General features: G+C 48.6%; 1 protein-coding gene across 1 annotated transcript in view; it reads right to left on the bottom strand.

Annotated features, from left to right (window-relative positions):
* The window catches only part of LOC142802700 (uncharacterized), an 87,687-nt gene that overhangs the window by 10,160 nt on the left and 57,156 nt on the right, over positions 1–20,371 (bottom strand). The window contains exons 9-14 of the mRNA XM_075887675.1: positions 16,872–16,955; positions 15,912–16,008; positions 11,455–11,699; positions 4,188–4,316; positions 3,886–3,932; positions 150–1,834 (exon numbers count right to left, since the gene is read on the bottom strand). Of these exons, the coding sequence (XP_075743790.1) occupies positions 150–1,834; positions 3,886–3,932; positions 4,188–4,316; positions 11,455–11,699; positions 15,912–16,008; positions 16,872–16,955 (2,287 nt within the window). The remainder of the gene's footprint in view (positions 1–149; positions 1,835–3,885; positions 3,933–4,187; positions 4,317–11,454; positions 11,700–15,911; positions 16,009–16,871; positions 16,956–20,371) is intronic.

Below are 20,371 nucleotides of genomic sequence, written 5' to 3'. Positions count from 1 at the left end.
AAAAAGCATTGTGCGCATCACCAACGATGTTTCAAAATAAATGCGAGCATAATTCTAGTTCGAGTTTACCCTAATACCATTGCTGAAACTGATCACCATTTAAGGCATACGAATAGTAGAATCAGAGAGCACAGGTAACTAGCACGCACCAAGTATGTCTTGAAGGCAATTTTGATGTGCTTCATGGCGGCTGCCACGTACTGCTCGATTCCGTCCTCCTGCGTGAGCAGCTCCGACACAAGGCACTGCTCCAGGCCGTTCTCGGGTGACGGCCTTTCGATTATGACTTTCCGAATACGGCCCCTGGGATGATCTCCTCCATTGCCCTGAGCTCGGACTGCCGTCCGTGGCGACGGAGGTCGCCTGGACGGTGGCACCTGGTGCGAGCCGGCGTCCGTCGATTCGAGTTCGACGGCCTCCATTCTTTGCAGCAAGCTGCGTCTCGCCGCGTGTCCTTCCATGCTGTTCCTGCTCCACAAGCGGCTCCTGGAGGACTGCTGGGAGTAGTTGGTCGCCCCGGGTGCTACTGAAGGCGCCAGCCGCGCCATGGCGTCCACCTGCTGCGGCTCTGTAAGTTGCGACGGCTGGTTCTGCTGCTGCGGCTCCCTCTGAACGTCAAGGCTTCCCGAATCGGCCGAACTGTGCTGCGCCTCTTCCAGAGTGTCCAGAGCGCCACGCTGCGACACACCGATCCCGCTTCCTTGCGGCATAAGAATGGCAGAGTTGGCGTATGCCACCGGTTGTCGCGGTGACCCGGAAGACACCAACCCGCCGCCTCTGAAGTCACCGCCGCCGCCGCCGTCGTGAGTTAGCCTTGGTTTACTCTCACACGGTTCTGAAACCGGGCTCGGGCTGCGAAACACTTCGTCTTCCAATTCAAACTTGGGTGACAGGAGCCGCGGATGTCCACTGTCAGAACCCAGCTCAGAGCTTGTCGTTGTCGGTTGGTTCCATGTGGACGCCTGGTCAGCAGAAGACATGGCCGCTGGCGTGGACTCCTTCTGTGGACTCAAAGATAGGGTGTCCGGTCGTGGAGGCGAGAGCTTTGTAGACACAACACTACTACTTGAGGCACTTGGTTTGTCCACCGACGCGGCCCCCGCCGGTAATGACATGGTGGTTGTTGTGGACGTGGAGGAGGAGGTGGTGGTGGTGGTGGTTTGAAGCTTGTGCTCTTTTTCCTTCTTTTCCTCCATGGCTTTTAACAAGAGAACTCGTTTGAGGAGAGGAATATTTTGATTGGCAACCACTTCGGCAGCCGGGTCACAGGGCGGAGGTGGGTGCACTTGTAGCGTAACGGTCGGAGTTTGTTGCTGCTTGTTGCTCGTCAAGTCACCGACACCACCGCCGGGCTTTAGCCGTTGTAGGACGTCGGCGACGCTGTTGCGCGACGTTGCCTTTTCCGCCACCGATGACGACCTTCCGGCTGTCGCCACCTCCGCCGATGCCGTAGACATGCTTGCTTGAAGCCTGGATAGCCTTCGCCGTTCTAACAGGCTCGAGTGCACCGTAGGTTCGAGGCGTGATGGGGTGCGATCTTGCTGGGCGTACGACTCGCGCCGAGCGTGGACGCCGCCGGGGGAAGCTATAAGGGGCTTGGAGGAGGCGTCGCTGCCTGCCGCAGCTTTCGCGGCTTTCTCCGCTTCCCGCAGCATCTTAATACGCGTCAGCAGAGGAAGTCCAGCGCCTATGGGCTGCACGGGACTGCTGCCGCTCGAATCCTGGTTGGCAGGTGACCCCATGGATGGCCCCATGCTCTTAATGGTCGATGGTCTCCTGGCAATGTCGACCAGTTCTTCTTCGCCCTTGATGCATGACATGCTCGTGACGAGGCCTGCGACAAGCGTAATGTCGTTGAGGTGACTCGCAATACATCTCTTTCACTAGATAGTCAAGGAACAATGCGTAGGACAGTGCAAATGGTCACAAATGTAGCTGCTCGGATTTGAACCAAGAGTACCAGAGAAGAAAAAGAAAATTATGACGAAGTGCTAAGAGAGTGATGTACATTCTATGACTCTCTGGGATGGTGCACATATTTCGAACGTGTTTAATATCCTTCACTTTTTAGGTGTATTTGTGCGCACCTTGAGTGTTTATCGTGTTCTGAGGGGATGAGTGATATTGACGTCGTTGTCTGGAGGCGTCCACCATTACAATCATTCAAATGAGAAAAAGATCCTTATAAGATCTATTCTTAATATCACGAAAGTGAAGTGGGAGTATGGCGTTGGTGTATATGTATATGCGATGGAAAAGATGCACGGTATTTAAGACTCATTTACTCAATATATGATACGATAGATAATCAAAAGTCGGCAACCTGCGGCCCGCGTGGCAGTATTGTACGGCCCCCTGCACAGCGTCAGAACAGCCCTCCACCTTGTGACTTCCTATTTGAAGGCCGTCATGTCAATTTCGTGCTGATATAAGGCTTTTGCTTGTATCTATGTAATGTGTGCTGAAAATAATAAACATGATTTTTATTCGCGTTTTTGGGGTGAAGCTCCTTAAGGTATGGGTCGTTCCCTTCTATGTAGTAGTTGTAGTAATTGATCCATAAGCAGGGTTTAGCAGCCCAAACCAGCATATGTTTATGAGAGATGCCGTAGTAGAGGACCCCAAAAATTACGACCACCTGGGGTTCTTTAATGTGATCCCATGATCTAAGCCCACATGCCTAGCGCATTTTCGCCTTCATCGAAAAGACAGCCGCCGAAGCCGGGATTCGATTCCGTGACCTGCGGGTCAGCAGTCGAGCGCCTTAGCCACTAGACCACCGCGGTTAGGTGTAGTAGTAAAGAAGTGTAGCCACATTTACTTAGTTTTAAAAATTGCTCACTAGATAGCATTTCGTGTGTATTTCCTTGGAAATAATACCACTAGATAGCATTGCGTGTGTATTTCCTTGGAAATAATACCACTAGATAGCATTGCGTGTGTATTTCCTTGAAAATAATACCACTAGATGGCGTTAGTGGTTTTCGTATAGTTTACGAACGAACGGAAGGATGGAAGGACGGAAGGACGGATGGGCAGGCAGGCAGGCAGGCAGACGCTTCGCCCCACTCTTCATTATTCACTCCGTGGATGTGCTGCGATTTCTTTTTACATCATTGTCAATTACGATACAACGAACTTTCTAAAAACGATAGCCTTTCTTGGGATACTTGAATGCAGAAATTTATTTTGGTCAGTCTATACGTCTGTGTCTTACATGATTCAGCAACCCGGCCAAAGTTTAAGCACTTGCTGAACACTCAGCCATATTCAAATGCTGGCTGCGTTCATACTTGTGAGTTTTGAACAAAAAGCAAATATTACGCAAATCTGATGTGAAGGATCAATACGTAATTATTAGGTGGCGTGTTCTTTTACCAAGGAAAATACAAGGATAGGTAATTTTAAAGGTCCCAGTGTTTTTTACGCTGCACTGAAGATGCGACGCCATGCACGAAGAAGCACTGTGCCGACAATATGGTGCTGCCGCCCGGCAGTGGCCCTAGAGTGGCCCTGGGTTCTGCACCAACTCATGTTTCCCGACAGCACTGCCAGGTATCAATACCAGCCAGATGCAGCTGATTCAAGATAGAGGATGTTCTGTCTTAGGCAAGGCCAAACAAAATGGTTGCTTGGCCGGCAGAAGACTATCGTCTTTCGACGACGTTTGCAGCGAACCACGCAGGTGGGCAGCCTATTTTTCCTTCGCCTACAATACATCTACAGAGACATTGGCCTCGCGGGCTTCGCTATGTCCGATTCATGCAAATCGGCGCTCCATCTAAAAAGGTGCCTATTCCCTGCTTTAGACACAATCAGGAGCGGAGACAAAAAAAAAAAGAATATGCAAGTACTGTGCGGCGATAGTGCACAAAACGTTCTTACCTTTAAGTGCTTGACCTCCTTGAGAATCCTGGCGGGAGTGGAACCGCCTGAAAGCCAACACGAAATCAGGCACACCATATAACGACGCCGCTTCTCAATTCTGTCGTTGAAGGTATACTGTATATACTGCCACTGCAGCTTGATTATTTCTTTTTATTGAAGCACATACATTTTGTCCTAGCAACCTTTATGATTTTTTTCCTTCCTGGTTACCATAGATGCAGTGCCATATACTTAGATTCACAAAAAAATAGTGTTATAAATGAGACACTAGCAAGCGTTAACTTAGCAAATAGACTGACCTAAGTAACTTCTGCAAGGACTTGGTGACCGGTGTCGAGGGAGTTGCCGCTTCGCTGTCTTCTTGGTGATCATCTACTGAGGACACGGCAGGGTCCATCTCTAACTGTATGTCTGGTGGTTTCTGGGTGCTAAAAATAAGTCGATCAAGAAAAGTGATGCGACTGGTGAGTACAAGAAAATGAAAACATGGCTAGGATGTTATGCTCCACGGAGTGCTACGAGGGACATGCATGAAATGCGCAAGCTTTTTGCTGATGTACCATGGCGATGAAAAAACAAAAACAAAATGCGAACAGCGGAAAGCGTGACTTTCTGGCCATTCGAACTGCGAAACGCTCTGACCGGCACTAGGTAAATCTGTGCTTCCAGTCGGCGTCACCGTAAAGGGAAAATTTGAATCTGGCTGGCACCTCACACTGCGGGTGGATTTCGAGGGCTAGGCATGAGTAGAAGATGATTAGAAAATTCTAGAGTCATGGCTGAAAGCACTGCAACACTGATTATTGGCGGGCTGATTGGTGCACACCGATCGTGAAACAGTGCCTGCGACGGTACAAAGACCGAAAAAAAAAAGTGTTTCTTAGGACGTTTAATGCAAGTGAAAAGCCTGATATTTGGGATGTTTCGCTTTGTTGGGGCTGTGACGCCACATATGTTACCCTACTTATTGTTTGTCAAGTGATAATAAACTAAATTTTCTGTCAGTGCTGCGTGTGCGTGTGCGTGTGCGTGTGTGTGGGGTGGGGTTAGTTTTCTGTCGCGCCTCGGCGTTCTGTTTTATGCCGCGAAAGCACAGTTTAACCTAGCAACCGTCAAAGCAAAGCGGATAGAGGGAAGCGGGGCTTTCCTCTATCCGTAAGGGAAGCGGGGCTTTCCTCTATCTGGTTTTCTTAGCATTACAATATTGAATATGTGACACGCGACTTTTTACGGATTAACGCTAAACATGACATCGCCTATACTTAAACGGCTACGCTACCGCGAACGAAATAAAAATGACAGCATATCCACGGGGTGCTTGATTTAGAGAGGGGGGCGACGCATCCGTCCATCCATTCGTTCTTGCTTCCGTTCGTCCATGCGTCCGTCTGTGTGACCGTCCGTGCGTGAGTCTGTTCGTGCATCTATCCGCCACGTCCATCTATCCGTCCATTCCTGCGCACTGCGTCTGTCCATGCCCCCACCCGTCCGTGCAGCCATCCGTGCGTCGATCCATGCATCTGTCTGTGTGTCCGTTCGTCCATCTAGTCAACACTTTAAGTACCACCACCTCGCATCTTTTCATCATATATTCCGCACATAGAAGTACCACCATCCAGCGGATATTTCAAGGACTAAACGAGAGGTGGCGCACGCACACTTTCTTACGGCTTGCGATTCGTGTCTTCTTCTCACCTTTAACCACCTCGAGTTCATGGCATATACTAGTTCCCTGTATTCATGGCACTGCGGCGCAACGCTCGCTAAACCTTTCTAAAACCTAAGAGGTTACGCCCAGCGAGTATAACGTAGCAACCCTTTCTTGTCAGATAGTGCTCAATGTACATGCCAATGGCTGCTAATAGAGAATGAGAGACAAGAGAATTCGGCTTTTAGTTATAGCGCACGCTGCGCATTTTTTATTGTTCAACAACGCACAGAAGAAATCTCCCACCGGCACCACCTTGCAGGTCAAAGCGTAAGACTGGTTACGCACTGCTACGAGGGACGAACAGGGGCCGCTTTAAGGAGCTGCGCCCCTAAAAGAACTGAACACAAAAAGCTTTTCATCCAATAGTTCCCGAGCTTTAAGAACTCTGAAGGTGCTAATAATTATGTACCGTGTCTGTAACTAGTAAGTTAACAAACTTATTACATTGTAGTCTTATGCCACAGGAGCGAAAGAAAGACACGCCTGAACGGTAACCGATGCCAGCCAGGAACGCGAGCCGTGGCTTCACGTGCCACGGCCTAGCGCCTTCTTTATTTTCTTCTGTCGCCATCGCGCGCTCTCCGGTTTGCGCGCCGCCCGAACGAGGGCGCTACAGGGCCCCCCGTGTAGACTGGAAGTCGGAATGTGACATGCCGTTTGTGGTGTTCCAACGGAAGATCAGTCGTAGATGAGAGGCTTTCTAGGGCGGTCTCCAGGTACGCCGGCTTGAGTCGGTCCAAGCTGACTGTCTCTTCACGGCCGTTCTGAAGTAGAGTGGCAGTTTTGGGGGTGCGGTGAAGGACGCGGAATGGTCCGTCGTAGGCTGGTGTCAAAGGTGGTCTGACCGCGTCGTGGCGCACGAAAACATGTGTTGCAGTGGCCAGATCAGGGTGGACGAATATGGTCTTGTGTTCGGAAGGTCTGGGTGGAGTGGGCCGGAGGTCTTGAACGCAGTCGAGGAGGCGTTGTAGAAATTGCTGTGGCTGGTCTGGTAGCTTCGTTGACGTGAAGAAGTCTCCCGGAAGCCGTAGAGAAGTGCCATACACCAGCTCTGCTGTTGAGCACTGCAGGTCTGCCCGGATGACAGCTCGTAAACCTAAGAGCACCAGTGGCAAGGCATCAACCCAGGTGGCTCTATTGAGGCGGGTAGTCAAGTCGGTCTTCAGTTGTCGGTGAAGACGTTCCACCATGCCGTTGGCGCAGGGATGATAAGCCGTGGTACGGCAATGTCTGGCTCCGAGGATGCGATTAAGGCAAGTGAACAGCGAGGACTCAAACTGACGTCCACGGTCTGTTGTCACGGTGCCAGGACAGCCAAAACGGGATACCCACGTAGAAATGAAAACGCGGGCAACTGTCTCGGCTGTGATATCTTGAATTGGAACAGCCTCCGGCCAGCGTGTGAAGCGATCGACCATGGTCAATATATAACGGTACCCCTGAGACACTGGTAGAGGGCCCACAATGTCTAGATGAACATGGTCGAAACGACGGCCGGGTGGAAGGAAAGGTTGGGGCGGCGTCTTAGTATGACGGGAGACCTTTGTCATCTGGCAGGGCAGGCACATGCGCGTCCAAGCGCGCACATCACCGTTGATTCCGGGCCAGACATAGCGCTGGGTGAGAAGACGCTGAGTAGCCCGAACGCCAGGGTGACAGATGTCGTGTAAGGAGTGGAAAACGGTGCGTCGTAATGAAGCGGGAACGAAAGGGCGGGGAAGGTCAGCTGAGGCATTGCACCACAAGCGCTCAGATGATAATGGATGAGGCACCAGGCGTAGTCGGAGAGAACGGGGGTTCTCCCGAAAGGCGGCAAGCTCTCTATCATCCTGCTGTGCCGAGGAGAATGAGGCCCAGTCGATAGTTGGCGGTGGAGAGTCAACCGCGGCTATACGAGAAAGGGCATCTGCGGCGGTGTTGTCAGCTCCTTTCACGTGGCGGATGTCAGTCGTGAACTCCGATATATAAGCCAGATGGCGGAGTTCACGGGGCACGTACTTGGATGAGTTAGTGCGGAAAACATACGCCAGTGGCTTATGGTCAGTCAGCACGTAAAACGAGCATCCTTCCAGGAAATGCCGAAAGTGCTGTATTGCAGCGTAGATGGCTAGTAGTTCCCGGCCAAAGACGCTGTAGCGGGTCTCAGCAGGAAGTAGCTTCCGAGAGTAAAACGACAAGGGTCTCCACTCGGAGTTAATGCACTGCTGTAAGACGGCTCCGACGGCCACGCTGGATGCGTCCACCATCAACCGAGTAGGGGCGTTGCTGCGTGGATGAATGAGAAGCACGGCGTTAGCGACCGCTTGCTTAGCAGCAGAAAAGGCGGCCTGGGCCTCTGACGACCAAGGAATGGCGGAGGACGGGCCGGCGGTCGACCGAAGGAGGTCGGTGAGCGGTCGTAGCAGTTCGGCACAGTGTGGTATGAAGCGCCTGGAAAAATTCACAAGCCCCAGGAATTGGCGTAATTGGCGCAGTGTTGTAGGCTGAGGATAATCCTGAATTGCTTTAACGTGGTACCGGAGAGGGCGTATTCTTTTGGATGATATGTGATGGCCCAAGAACTCGAGCTCAGATGCGCCGAAAGTACACTTAGAGGCGTTCACAACGAGGCCGTACTGCTGAAGACGTTGGAACAGAGCGCGTAGATGTTGCTCATGATCTTCAGGTGTGCGGCTGGCGATGAGGACATCGTCAAGGTACGCAAACACAGTAGGAAGACCCCGTGTGACCTCAGAAATGAACCGCTGGAAAGTTTGAGCCGAATTGCGGAGTCCAAAAGGCATCCGCACGTATTCAAACAACCCAAAGGGCGTCGTGATGGCGGTCTTAGGTATGTCGGCGGGCTCGACAGGAATCTGGTGGTACGCCTTAACAAGGTCCACTTTGCTGAAAATTGTGCAGCCGTCGAGGCGCGATGTAAAATCCTGGATGTGAGGTAGAGGATAGCTGTCGTGGACAGTCTTGGCGTTCAACGCTCGATAGTCCCCACAAGGACGCCAGTCACCAGGATCACGCTTTGGCACCAAATGCAGCGGGGAAGCCCAAGCGCTTGACGACGGGCGGATAATGCCGAGCTGCAGCATGTGGTCAAACTCCCGTTTAGCAATAGCTAGGCGGTCTCCGCACAAGCGGCGTGGTCGAGCGGCTGCCGGTGGACCCCGGGTGACGATGTGGTGTGTCACCGTATGTTTAGGCGGCTGAGTGAGGTTGCACGGTTTAGTTAACTCCGGGAAACTCGCCAAGATTTTTTCGAACGGTGAGGAAGGTATCAGCATGCGGATGGCCATTGGAGCGATGTCGGACAGGACTCCCGAGATGGAGAGACGAGTCTTACCATCTATGAGGCGGCGCCGCCGCACGCTGACGTCCAAATCGAAGTATGAGAGGAAGTCCGAGCCGATGATCGGTTGAACCACGTCTGCGATGACGAAAACCCACCGGAAAATGCAGCGAAGGCCGAAGTCGAGGGTGAGAGATCGGAGCCCATACGTTGCTATAGACGAGGCGTTGGCAGCACGAAGCACTTGCCCCTGTGACTTTGAACGATCAGCCTTAGTCGGGGGCACAACGCTAATTTCCGCGCCCGTATCTATAAGGAACCTGGCGCCTGATAGCTGGTCCGTGACCATGAAAAGGCGGCTGGGACGAGAAGGGAGATCACACGCCGCCGTCAGTGATCCCGGCGGGCGTTTCCCTGCCACGAACATGGGGGTGTACACTTCGTGGCTCGGTGTCGGAAACGCCGATGGTACCAGCAGAGGGGTGGAGGGCTGGGACTCCGAGCATCTCGTGTGCGTGGAAGAGCTCGACGACCGGAACGAGGCGAACTAGTCTCCTGCGGGGGGCTCCGGAGTGCAGCAATGGAGGCGGCGAGTTCGTCGATGCGGGCCTCAAGGCGCGAAATCGCTGTGTCTGCTGGTGGTAAGACAGCGTTGACAGATGGGGAGGTCGCTTCATGAACCTGATCGGCGAGCTCCGCCAGGCGGTCGAGATTGACGTCGCCGGCCGCCGCGAGGACGAGGCGGATTGGCTGAGAAAGGCGTTGGAGGAAGAGCTCGCGAAGCAACGCTGAGTGGGCAGAGACGTCGTGTTTCCCAAGAAGCTGTCGCATTCGGCGCAGTAGTTGGGAGGGGCGCCTGTCGCCAAGGTCCCCCTCTGCAAGGAGCTGCTGTAGGCGGACGCGTTCCGAAGGCATGAATCGTTCCAGCACCTTGGTTTTAAGGTGCTGATATGGCGTAGTGTCCGAGGGGTTGGAGAGGACGTCGGAGAGCTCGCTGGCAACGTCAGGAGGAAGGACGGAGGCTACGTGGTAGTAGCGTGTCGTTTCCGAGGCGATGCGGTACAGGGAGAATTGCGCCTCGACCTGAAGAAACCAAACTTGCGGGTCCTGTGGCCAGAAAGATGGGAGACGCAGTTGCACGGCCGAGACGTCCTGCGGACGTGAGGCTTGTTCGGTTGAGGGTGCATTCGAGTCAGTCATTGTCTTCGTCCGAGGTCACCACTTGTAGGCTTATGCCACAGGAGCGAAAGAAAGACACGCCGGAACGGTAACCGATGCCAGCCAGGAAAGCGAGCCGTGGCTTCACGTGCCACGGCCTAGCGCCTTCTTTATTTTCTTCTGTCGCCATCGCGCGCTCTCCGGTTTGTGCGCGCCGCCCGAACGAGGGCGCTACAACATCTTACAAGTTTATGCAATAAAGGATTCTAGGTACGCCAGACTGCTACGAGAAGCTGTCATATACATTGATGTAGTTCAGCCAGTGGCGCGCGTAACCAGGGGGTAGCACACAAGGCCCTTGCCCCCACTTCCCCACTCCCCCCTCCGCGCCACCCCCCATTTTTTTTTCGCCAAGGCATACAGAGCGAAAAATTTCAAGGCTGCCTCCTCCCCTCGGCCCTGAAAAGCGAGAAAATTCTGCCCTACGCCCTAAGTTCAGCGGTACACCGAGGTGAGACCAACGTGTTTTTTTTTTCATCGTTTAGCTTGAGGCCTTCTATGTCGGCAGTGCGCGTAGCCTCCAAAGCAAGGAAAACGCCCTGGTCGAGTCAAGCCTAATTTGGTATAGGATAGACTTTCGCGGTTTCGACGTTGTTTTTGGGAACTTTCTCGCCTCGTGTGTGCAAGGTATTAACAGGGAGGGGGGGGAGGGATAGAAAAAGTGGGTAACAATTGAGAGTACTTACTACTCTACTATGGGAGAGCTTAAAGCCGTCCCGTGGGCCTCAATGCCACACTCCTGGACTTAATAGTGATAAGGCGAAAGTCGCTAATAATTGTTTTTTAGGAACTTTCTCGCCTCGTGTGTGCAAGGTATTAAATGATTGTGTGTGGAAAACAATGTTGAATGATTTCGAGTATTTCGTACTCAACTATGGGAGAGCACTGAGCTGTCCAGCTAAAAAAATTTTCAGACTCAATTAACCGTTTAAAAACGTTAATGATCTATATAGTGAATTTTTAATTATCCGAATTTCGTTTATCTAATGCTATTCTCAACTCCACTTTCAGTTGACGTCAGTGGTCGAAGTTCAGACCCGTCGAAACGCACGAGGTTGAAGGATACGAAAAATTTAAAGGAGGTTCTTGTAGTTCTTAGCCAATAACAAAAAAAAAAACTTTAACAGAGAACATTACATCCGCTATAAAACTTATTCTTTGCCTCGGTTACGAGTTGATTGATTGATATGTGGGGTTTAACGTCCCAAAACCACCTTATGATTATGAGAGACGCCGTAGTGTAGGGCTCCGGAAATTTCGACCACCTGGGGTTCTTTAACGTGGTTACGAGTTGTGCGAAAATGTGCTTTCTTGTTATTCAAAGCGACAAAGGTTGCCGATGACCGAACGGACTCACGTGGTGTTGGTTCGGCTCCTGAGAAGCTGCCTGATGTTTTTGACGTCCTTACGTAGCCTGCGCATGGCGTCCATTGAGCGCGGGCCCCTCGAGTGAACTGAGCCCTGGGGCGAAGCCGAGCCGTCGGCCGCCCCGGCCGCGGTGCCTCCGCCGGTGCTGCGCGTCATGATGTCGTCTGCTTTCTTCACGGACGCTGCCAGGCGCGCCTCCATGAGCCGCTTCCGACCCATCGCCTGTAGGATCTCCTGTAAAAGCAAGTCGTGTTGTGTGTGTCCAATCACTGCCTCGCAATGCTATTTACGTGCGCGCGGCCGTATCGACATAACGTGTTCTGCAAGATCCCGTTCGTGCAGACGTCATTTGCCCCTTCTCCTCTCCGCGTCTCCGCAGACCGTCATGAGTCAGCGCTTCTTTTGCGGCCTCTGCTCAAGTTATGAAGCGTGGAAGCTTGGGCAAGTTGGTAGGACATAACTGAATGCAGGAACAGCGCAACCTAGAAGTAGTTACTTCGTAACTACGGAAGCGAAAAAAACAAGGACAGAAAAGAGCGCTGACTTTCAACAAAGATTTAATGTCGGAGTGGTGTACATATATAGGCGAAAAATTTTGCTGACATTGTATCGCAGTAGTTGTTCCTGCACCCTTCTACGCATGCCCATTTTTCTCATTTTTCGTCTATATATGTACACCACTCCGGTATTAAATCGTTGTTGAAAGTCAGCGCTCTTTTCTGTCCTTGTTTTTTCGCTTCCGTAGTTACGAAGTAACTACTTCTAGGTTGCGCTGTTCCTGCATTAAGCTCTGCTCAAGGATTGGTACGGTGGCGACATTTAGAGTTTTCGCTGATGTCGCCATGGACTGCAGCTTTCATTGCTTAACATGCTCAGCTTTAATCAAGCTTAGCATGTTAAACAATGAAAGCGGCAGTTCATGGCATTTCAGACAATGCTTCGCTGTTAGGGGCGAGGCTTTTTTTGCCAAAGACAGGATGAGGAGCATCATCTCAGTGATATTATTTTTTATACAAGTACTAAGGACGGAAACCACCACCACAACAAATACCGTCATAACTATTATCATCATCAACAACAAATTCACTTGGATGTACATTGCGCTTAATAATGCATTTCTGTCAATGTAGTTGACGGGGCTAGTACAGATATTTACCGGCCATATTGATTTGCCGAAAATATTTGCATTCTGCTTATGGTACTGGGCCGCTTGCGCCTTTCCCGCAAGACCTCAAGGACGTGCGAGACGGCTCGGTTGAGTGTACATACATCATTCGTCCCGGATTTATAGTGTCAGAAAGATATTACACCAATATCTCTATTGACGTTTAGGACATAAAAAAATTGAAGATACGGATCTCCTTCCTTTTTTTTTTGTTTCTGCGAAACACCAGGTAACACGTTCTTTTGATGCACGTCTCCTTTCCAAATTACTACAAATCTGTCTTACAGCAGAGCCGCTTTAGGCTCACACGCTAACTGGACGAATTTTTTTCTTAATTTGAAAGACTGCCCTTTGGCATAACAAGCACACATGAAAACAACACAGGCTCATCACACATTAATGAACAGGTTAGACCGTTTCGGCGGAACAAGGATCGGTGGAACGGTCCTCTTATGCACTCTTGTAAGGGTGACCGGGACAGTTACCCGTTGTTCTAAGATGACGAAGGCGCTCTTGCTCTAGACCCGGACACGACGAGAACTGGACAAATGACACTTAGTCCTATCGTTTCCAACCCGTTTCATATAAAATGATGGCTAAAATTATCATATATTTTTATACGTTGCGCGCGCGCGCGATAGAGAGAGATAACATATCGTTTGCAACCATCGGGCAGTATGGGTAATCGGGTTTAGACGCAGCTCCCACTTTCGCCGTTTTCTTTAGGCACTTGGCAGTGCCTAGAGGTCTACCGCAATTCAACCTTTATGTGTGTGTGCTTCACTAAGAGAATGACAAACACTTTTGAATATTTTTTTATTTGCACATAGGTTACTTCCATCTACCAGACTCGTTTATTCATTTCTTATTTCCGTCTAGTGAACTCGTCTCTATTTTTTTCCTTTCATCCCACCCTTTACTTCCGTTCCTGTTCAAGGTATGCACAGTGTGTTCTATTCGTTGCTAAGTGTATTTGTAATTCGTTATTCGTGAAAGCCCACGGGACGGATTTTGGCTCTCCCATAGTAGAGTACCTAGTACTCTAAATCGTTATCCACTTTTTCTAAACACACATGTTCTCCAGGCTGGAGTTAATCCGTTTATCGTCGTTGCTTGCTGCCCCCTTAGTTCTTTTTTGTTATCTTTGATGTCTCGATGCATCATGAGCTCGTCCTCAAGCACCCCTGGATGATCGAACCAAGGTCGACTCCTCCAGGCTACAATCTAGCAGAGAAGCACGATTCTGTACTGGACCACCAGCCTGTCTGGTACGCCAGCTGCTCCACGAGCCGCGAACAACAAATGGCAGTGAATCCAGCGCTTGCCTCTGTGCCACACGTTGTTTGGACAAAGGAGCTTTACGTTTATCTTTATCATAATACAGCTTTTGTCACCAGATGTTATGTATCTGTTTTCAAACAAGATTTGGTGGTTCTCGTTCCATGGCATCGTGACACTGTTGTGTATATCAAGATGTCAGTTATCCTCTCTTGAAGTAGTTTAATTTTGCTACCCTGCATAACCATAAGTACAGATGAATGAACTGCAAAATAAAAGTTAGACTTCAGCAGCCTGATTTGTTTACAACCTTTTTCTTTGGCCGTGAAGCAACTTAGAAGTGTGGCAGTTTGAGCTAGTTGGTATGACATGATGATAGTTATAGCATGACAATAGTTATAGCGCGAGAACAGGACGACACAGTGACAAGAAGGACACTTGTCCTGTGGCGTCGTTCTGTTCTCGCGCTATAACTATCGTCATGCCATACCAACTAGCCCAAGCTGCCACACTTCTAAGATAGTTATAGCGCGAGAACAGAACGACGACAACGAACGACGTCCATCTTGTCTCTTTGTCGTCGTTCTGTTCCCGCGCTATAACTATCGTCGTGAAACAACGGCACATCTGCGTATATATACGCACTTATACCTACTTTATCACTTTATAGACATGATTTCGTCCCACAGACTAGCAGAATAATGGGAGAGATGGTGAGAAGAAGAGAACAGGTTAGGAGAAATAATTTTATATGGAACGTCGCAGGATCTCAACGTTTCGACTAGCTTGTCTTCGTGGAGGCAGCAGTTGCTTAACATTGCCTCTGGCGACATTCCTTGTTCAACTATATACCATCATTTCAAGCCTGCATATAGAGTACAGCGCACCATGTTACCACAGCAAAAAAAAAAATTATGCATGCCTGGCTCATATCTTTCACTGCAGATCACACCACCGATTCGGCCTTTCACGTTTAAGCATACGGTTTAAGGTTTAAACGCATAAGGTTTAAACGAATGTTTAGGGCAAAACACAAACAGCGTTTTTTAGTTCGACTGGTTTCCCGATATCGAAGAGGCGTAGCGCTATGACAGACAGCGTGTGCCGCATTTGCGGCCACGTCACCAGCTATGGAGAATAAAAAAAAATTAACAGCTAAAAACACGTCACCTACGTTCTCCGAGATTTTGGAAGCACCTGTCGCCAGTAGCTAAGCCTGCAACTCTTACTTGAGTATCCCCCTTATTCTAGAGCCTCCCTTCACTCAACGCTGCACCTTCCCTTGAAAAAATTGATGGGAGCGCCATCTCTAAGTATGGCAAGTCCCTGCATATCAGCGATAGTCTGCTGCGATTCTTGATTAGCGCAGCGTCATTTTCAGCCGAGTGGTGGCGCAGTGCTCAACTCTGTCAAGTGAAGGGTGAAAGTCGAGTCGAGGAGCGTTTGTGAATACGAGGGTATAGCTTTCGAAAAAAGTGCCGAATTTAGTCGAATACGTTGCTGTAAGAGCATAAAGACATAAATCTAAAAATAATAAGCACCACTTAAGAGCCAAGTATTGAGAAAGCTCGCGAGGACCACTTGAAAGATTCGAGGTGAACGGCAACCGGTTTCGGCGGAGTGGCCGTGCTTTCCGGGCACGCAAATATGCAGTTCCCACCCGGTATACCGTTATAGAAAAAAAAAACATTTCACGGCAGCGGAGTACAGGCATACAAACTTATCGAAACTTGTTCGTTTAGTTGGTAACTCGTCTTATTGTAATTAAGCGCAACTAAGAAATCCCTAGAAACACTCACACTTTTACACTCGCTTGCGCTTATGCAAGAAACACACACAGCACTGTGTGTTGCGTGTCTTTCTTGGGTTTAAACGAGAGTGCATGTGTGAGTGCACATGTTTGTAGGGTTGTGCTGAATTATTTATTCTATGATGGCAGACTAAAACGCTCTAAAGTCTCCACTAGCAACGAAGCGGGAGAGGGAAAAAAAGAGGTGGGTTACCTCAGCTTCGGGATAATCCTTCATTGCTGACAGAACGTCCTCCCTAGAAAGGCTGAACAGTTCCGAGTAGCCTACAGATCGGACGTCAGCCGTTCGCCTTTATGAGCCCAGAACAAGAGGAAGGATAGGGGAGAGAGAGAAAGGAACGGTGACAGAGAGAGGGTAAAAGAGAACAGGAAATGAGAACTTCGAAAGACTCGAAGAGGCCAAGGACTAATAATACTGTCATGGCTGGCATGATAAAACTAACCTGTAACTGCTAAGCCCAACCATGTCAGGAAATAGCTATGGACCAAGAAGTTCAGGTGAAAATAACTCTAGGCGTGCAACATGGACACGAGAGAGAGGCCAAGACCACACAACAGTCTAACGTATCTTTGTCCTGGCCTCTATCTTGTGTTCTTGCTGCAGAACTACCATCTTTTAACCCAAATACCTGCAAACTCCCTTTCCTATCTGTCATTTGGGCAGTGGCTACGTTTACTGTGTCTTACTTCCTATTTATTTAAACTGAGGCTTGCTCGCGCTAGTAAATGAAGCCGCAAACAAAGGTTTAGCAAGCTTGAATTCGTCTGCGTCGGTCTAGACTTACTTTTTCTTCAACCCTGCCGTTTTGTCTGAATATAAGCAATGTTGAGTTGCATATTTGACCCGGTACCAGGCTGGCTTTTACAGACTTTGTCCGTGAATGGGAGTTACCGAGTCGTCATGCCATCAACGCTGAAGTTAACGTCTATTTGAGATTCGAGTTGTTTATTTTAGCTAGACTTAATTTTTGATGGCACAAAAAGCACATCCAAGAAATAAGTAGGGCTATTATCAGTGCAACGAGTAGCCAGGAATAGGAGTTAAGATTGTTTTTATCTGTTTTTTTTCTAATATTTTAGGAAATTGTTATTTCAAAAATTACATAATGACAATTTCTCCTAAGTTCTATGTATTGAAGCCATCCAAACTTACCTATTGAAGCCATCCAAATTTAGAATGCCGATTTCCCCGAAGAAGTCACCGGCCTTCATTTGAGTGAGCACTTTTCCAGTTTCGCTGAAAAAAAAGAGCATGGAAATGGTTAGCTATGGAAAAAAGATGGGTTTACGAGCTGCACATTCTGCAAACAGACATTTTAACGGGCCTGCAGTTTCCAACGCGAGAATGGACCAACCCCAACCGCTGTCCACTTCAACAACAACAACAACAACAACAACAACAACAACAACAACAACAACAACAACAACAACAACAACAACAACAACAACAACAACAACAACAACAACAACAACAACAACAACAACAACAACAACAACAACAACAGCGCATGCACACACATAAACACACACACACACACACGCACGCACACACACACAGGAGAGAGGAAGACAGTAGCAATCTTAGCAGATAGCTGAACTGTAATTTGTTTCGTTTCATTTTGCACTTTTTCTCTGTATAATACTGCTTTAATAGTAATTGACTAATTCATATCTGCTTGATTGGTTTAATTTGCCAATTTGATAAATGATTTGTTTAGTCACGAAAGCACAGCTTGTAGTACTTCTAGCAGTCTCTTTGTATATTATTCTGCTCACAGTTGTCTGCGTCAGTTAGGTAACCCTTTTTTTTTGTTCATATATATGTATGTAGCTTCTTATTACATTGCATTTTTCAGTATTGTATTCTGACCTGCTGAAACGACAGTTATGGTCACAGTAATAAAAATAAATAAATAAATAAATAATAAATCAATAAAAATAGTAATAAATGATAAATAAACAAACGAATCAATGGAGACACGTCACATATGCACACCGAAAACAAGGACTCCTTGTTGTTTGGGTGCAACTCACGCAGTAAGTCCTGCATAACTTTATCATCATCATCATCGTCATCATCATCATCATCATCATCATCATCCTCAATACGCCCACTGCAGCGCAAAGGCCTCTCGCAGGATGTGCCAATCAGCAATGCCTTGCGCTTTCTGCTGCCACATTATACCTGTGAACTTCTTAGCATAACTTCTTAGCTTCCTCTTAATCAAAAGGCGTGGGCTCGATAGCGCGAGCCCTTTTGAATGAACTTAAATGTTAATCCTGGCAAAACCCTCAACAATAAAAAACCTAACGAATCTCGGCTGCATTGCAGCGTGGCACCCCGATTGTCCCAACTCGCTTGCTTCCCCACCCGATTGAGAAACTGCCATGCTTTTCAAACTTTCCGAGCGCCATTCGCTAAGCCTCATTCCGAGCGGCACGCGAGACTAGAAGAAGAGGCAGTGGGTGAGGACCACGACCGATGGCTTAGAGCTGCGCTGGCGTGTCGTGTGCAAGCCGACAGGCCGTTTTCAAGATGCACGACGTTGCAGCTGGACCTGGTGAGGAGCTCGCGTCCTTTGTCCCGAGAGGCTCAATCCAGTCAGCAGAATTAAATCGCAATTCACGACAGAGGGATCGCCAAGCATGTCACGTAATATAAGATACCTTGGACAAGGACTAAATAATCAAGCTCTTCGGGTCACCTGTGCACACAGCGTGCCCGGAGAAGCCAGGCAACCTTGGATGCCTATAGTAGGAAAGAAGATACAGAAGCCCTGTATGTAACTAGCGATGACATTAGAATGTATTCGGTAAGACACGTGCTGTGGAAAAGCGTCTGTGGGAGATCCAACTGCTCTTTGTTTAATCAAAGGTGGAAGGGGCCCTAATACATGAAAGATGTGCGATTGCCTCTAGATTTTAAGCGTGCCAGAGAACCTGAAATGTGCCACCACTGCTGCAATCCATAAAAGGTGAAGTTGCAGAAAAGTGAGGAATTGTAGGCAGAAAGTCTAATTAGTATCGCATAAAGTGTTTATCCAGGTAATTTGCAATAGTGTCAGATCGATACTTGACTTCATTCAATTAAGGCAGCTCAGCTGAATTCAGCAAGATGCCTTCTACAATATTATACAAGTCAGGTATTCTGTGTCATCAACCTGGTAGTGGAGAAATATATACGGAGTGCAGTCAGAACAATTGGAGGACTTTAATGAATTGCGAAAATGCATTCGGTTTCGTAGATATACGAGTTATAGTTATGGAGGGCATTGTGGAACTAAAGCGTACGTGCAGCCTACATGACCGATTTGGGCAATACCTGGAAAAGCTCCACGCAATATTAAACAAATAACAAGATCAGGAGTTTTCTATGCCGAAACAACGAAGTGACTATAAGGAGTGCCCAAGAGCAGGGCTGCAGAAATTTTGACCAGCCGGCGTTCTTAAAAGTACACCGACATCAAACCGGGCACCGAGATCCAGCCTTTCGCCTCCATCAAAAGGCGAACGTGCGGCCGGAGTCGAACGTGCAACCTTTGGGTGAGCAGCCGAACGCCTTAACCGCTACGCCGAAGCAGAGGGGGAAAAAAACGAATAATTTTACGAAAGTTGAAAATTATCGATCAGGAATGTAATATGGCAATAGTCTACCTGTTCTACGCTATTCACTGCACGCTAAAAGGTTGTTGGGCCATTAGACTGGGAAACTTAGGCGCAATGGAAGGAGGCTAGTATACCTCTGAAAAGACTAATCTGTTCATGCTTGCCTTATTCAGAAATGACTAGTATTTAAGAAACGGTGGTTCGTTCTGTTTTCTTTTATCGATTGCGTGCAAAAAAGACAATTGATCGACATGTGGGGTTTAACACCCCAAAACCACCATATGATTATGAGAGACGCCGTAGTGGAGGGCTCCGAAAATTTCGACCACCTGGGGTTCTTTAGCGTGCAACCAAATCTGAGCACATGGGCCTGGAACGTTTCCGCCTCCATCGGAAATGCAGCCGCCACAGCCGGGATTCGATCCCGCGACCTGGGGGTAAGCAGCCGAGTACCTTAGCCACTAGACCACCACGGCGGGGCCAAGAAAAACAATGTCAATCTCTCCCCTCCCCCTCCCCCCCCAAAAAAAAAACAAGAGAAAGCAGCAGTATGTCAGGTATTTAACGTCTACCAATTTTTGGTTATTCAAACTTGAATAAAGAGCTGAATATTTTTATGTGTATTATTCAGGCTATATCAGTTCAGTAGAAATAGAAACTCTGTACATTTTGCTTACAGGATATTGAGTAAATGTCAGTCCATCATTATCGATCGCTATTCAGCAGCTGTTAGATGGTAAAGAGCTTATCGAACAGCAAATAAGAAGCAATCTCCATGCCTCTTCCGAAACGATGCCTTGGTCTTGTTTGTTCCAAAATTAATCGAACCGCCAAACGGCTCTTCTTACCGAAGCTGTATAATTTATTTGTATTGAGCTCAATTAGCGTTTACTCCTTACATGAATAGGCCACAGCGTGTCTCAGTAACGAACGGCGGTTTCGATCCTTAATTACCGGATAGGATTGTGTGTCATGGTACAAGAACGCTATCAGTGTTACTAGTGTGGGTGGTGACATTATTACCATTTCAAGTCTGAAATTCAACCG

The sequence above is a fragment of the Rhipicephalus microplus genome, chromosome 3 (assembly GCF_043290135.1).
Source record: "Rhipicephalus microplus isolate Deutch F79 chromosome 3, USDA_Rmic, whole genome shotgun sequence".
NCBI classification, from domain to species: Eukaryota; Metazoa; Arthropoda; class Arachnida; order Ixodida; family Ixodidae; genus Rhipicephalus; species Rhipicephalus microplus.
This window is presented reverse-complemented; position numbering and strand designations above follow the sequence as displayed.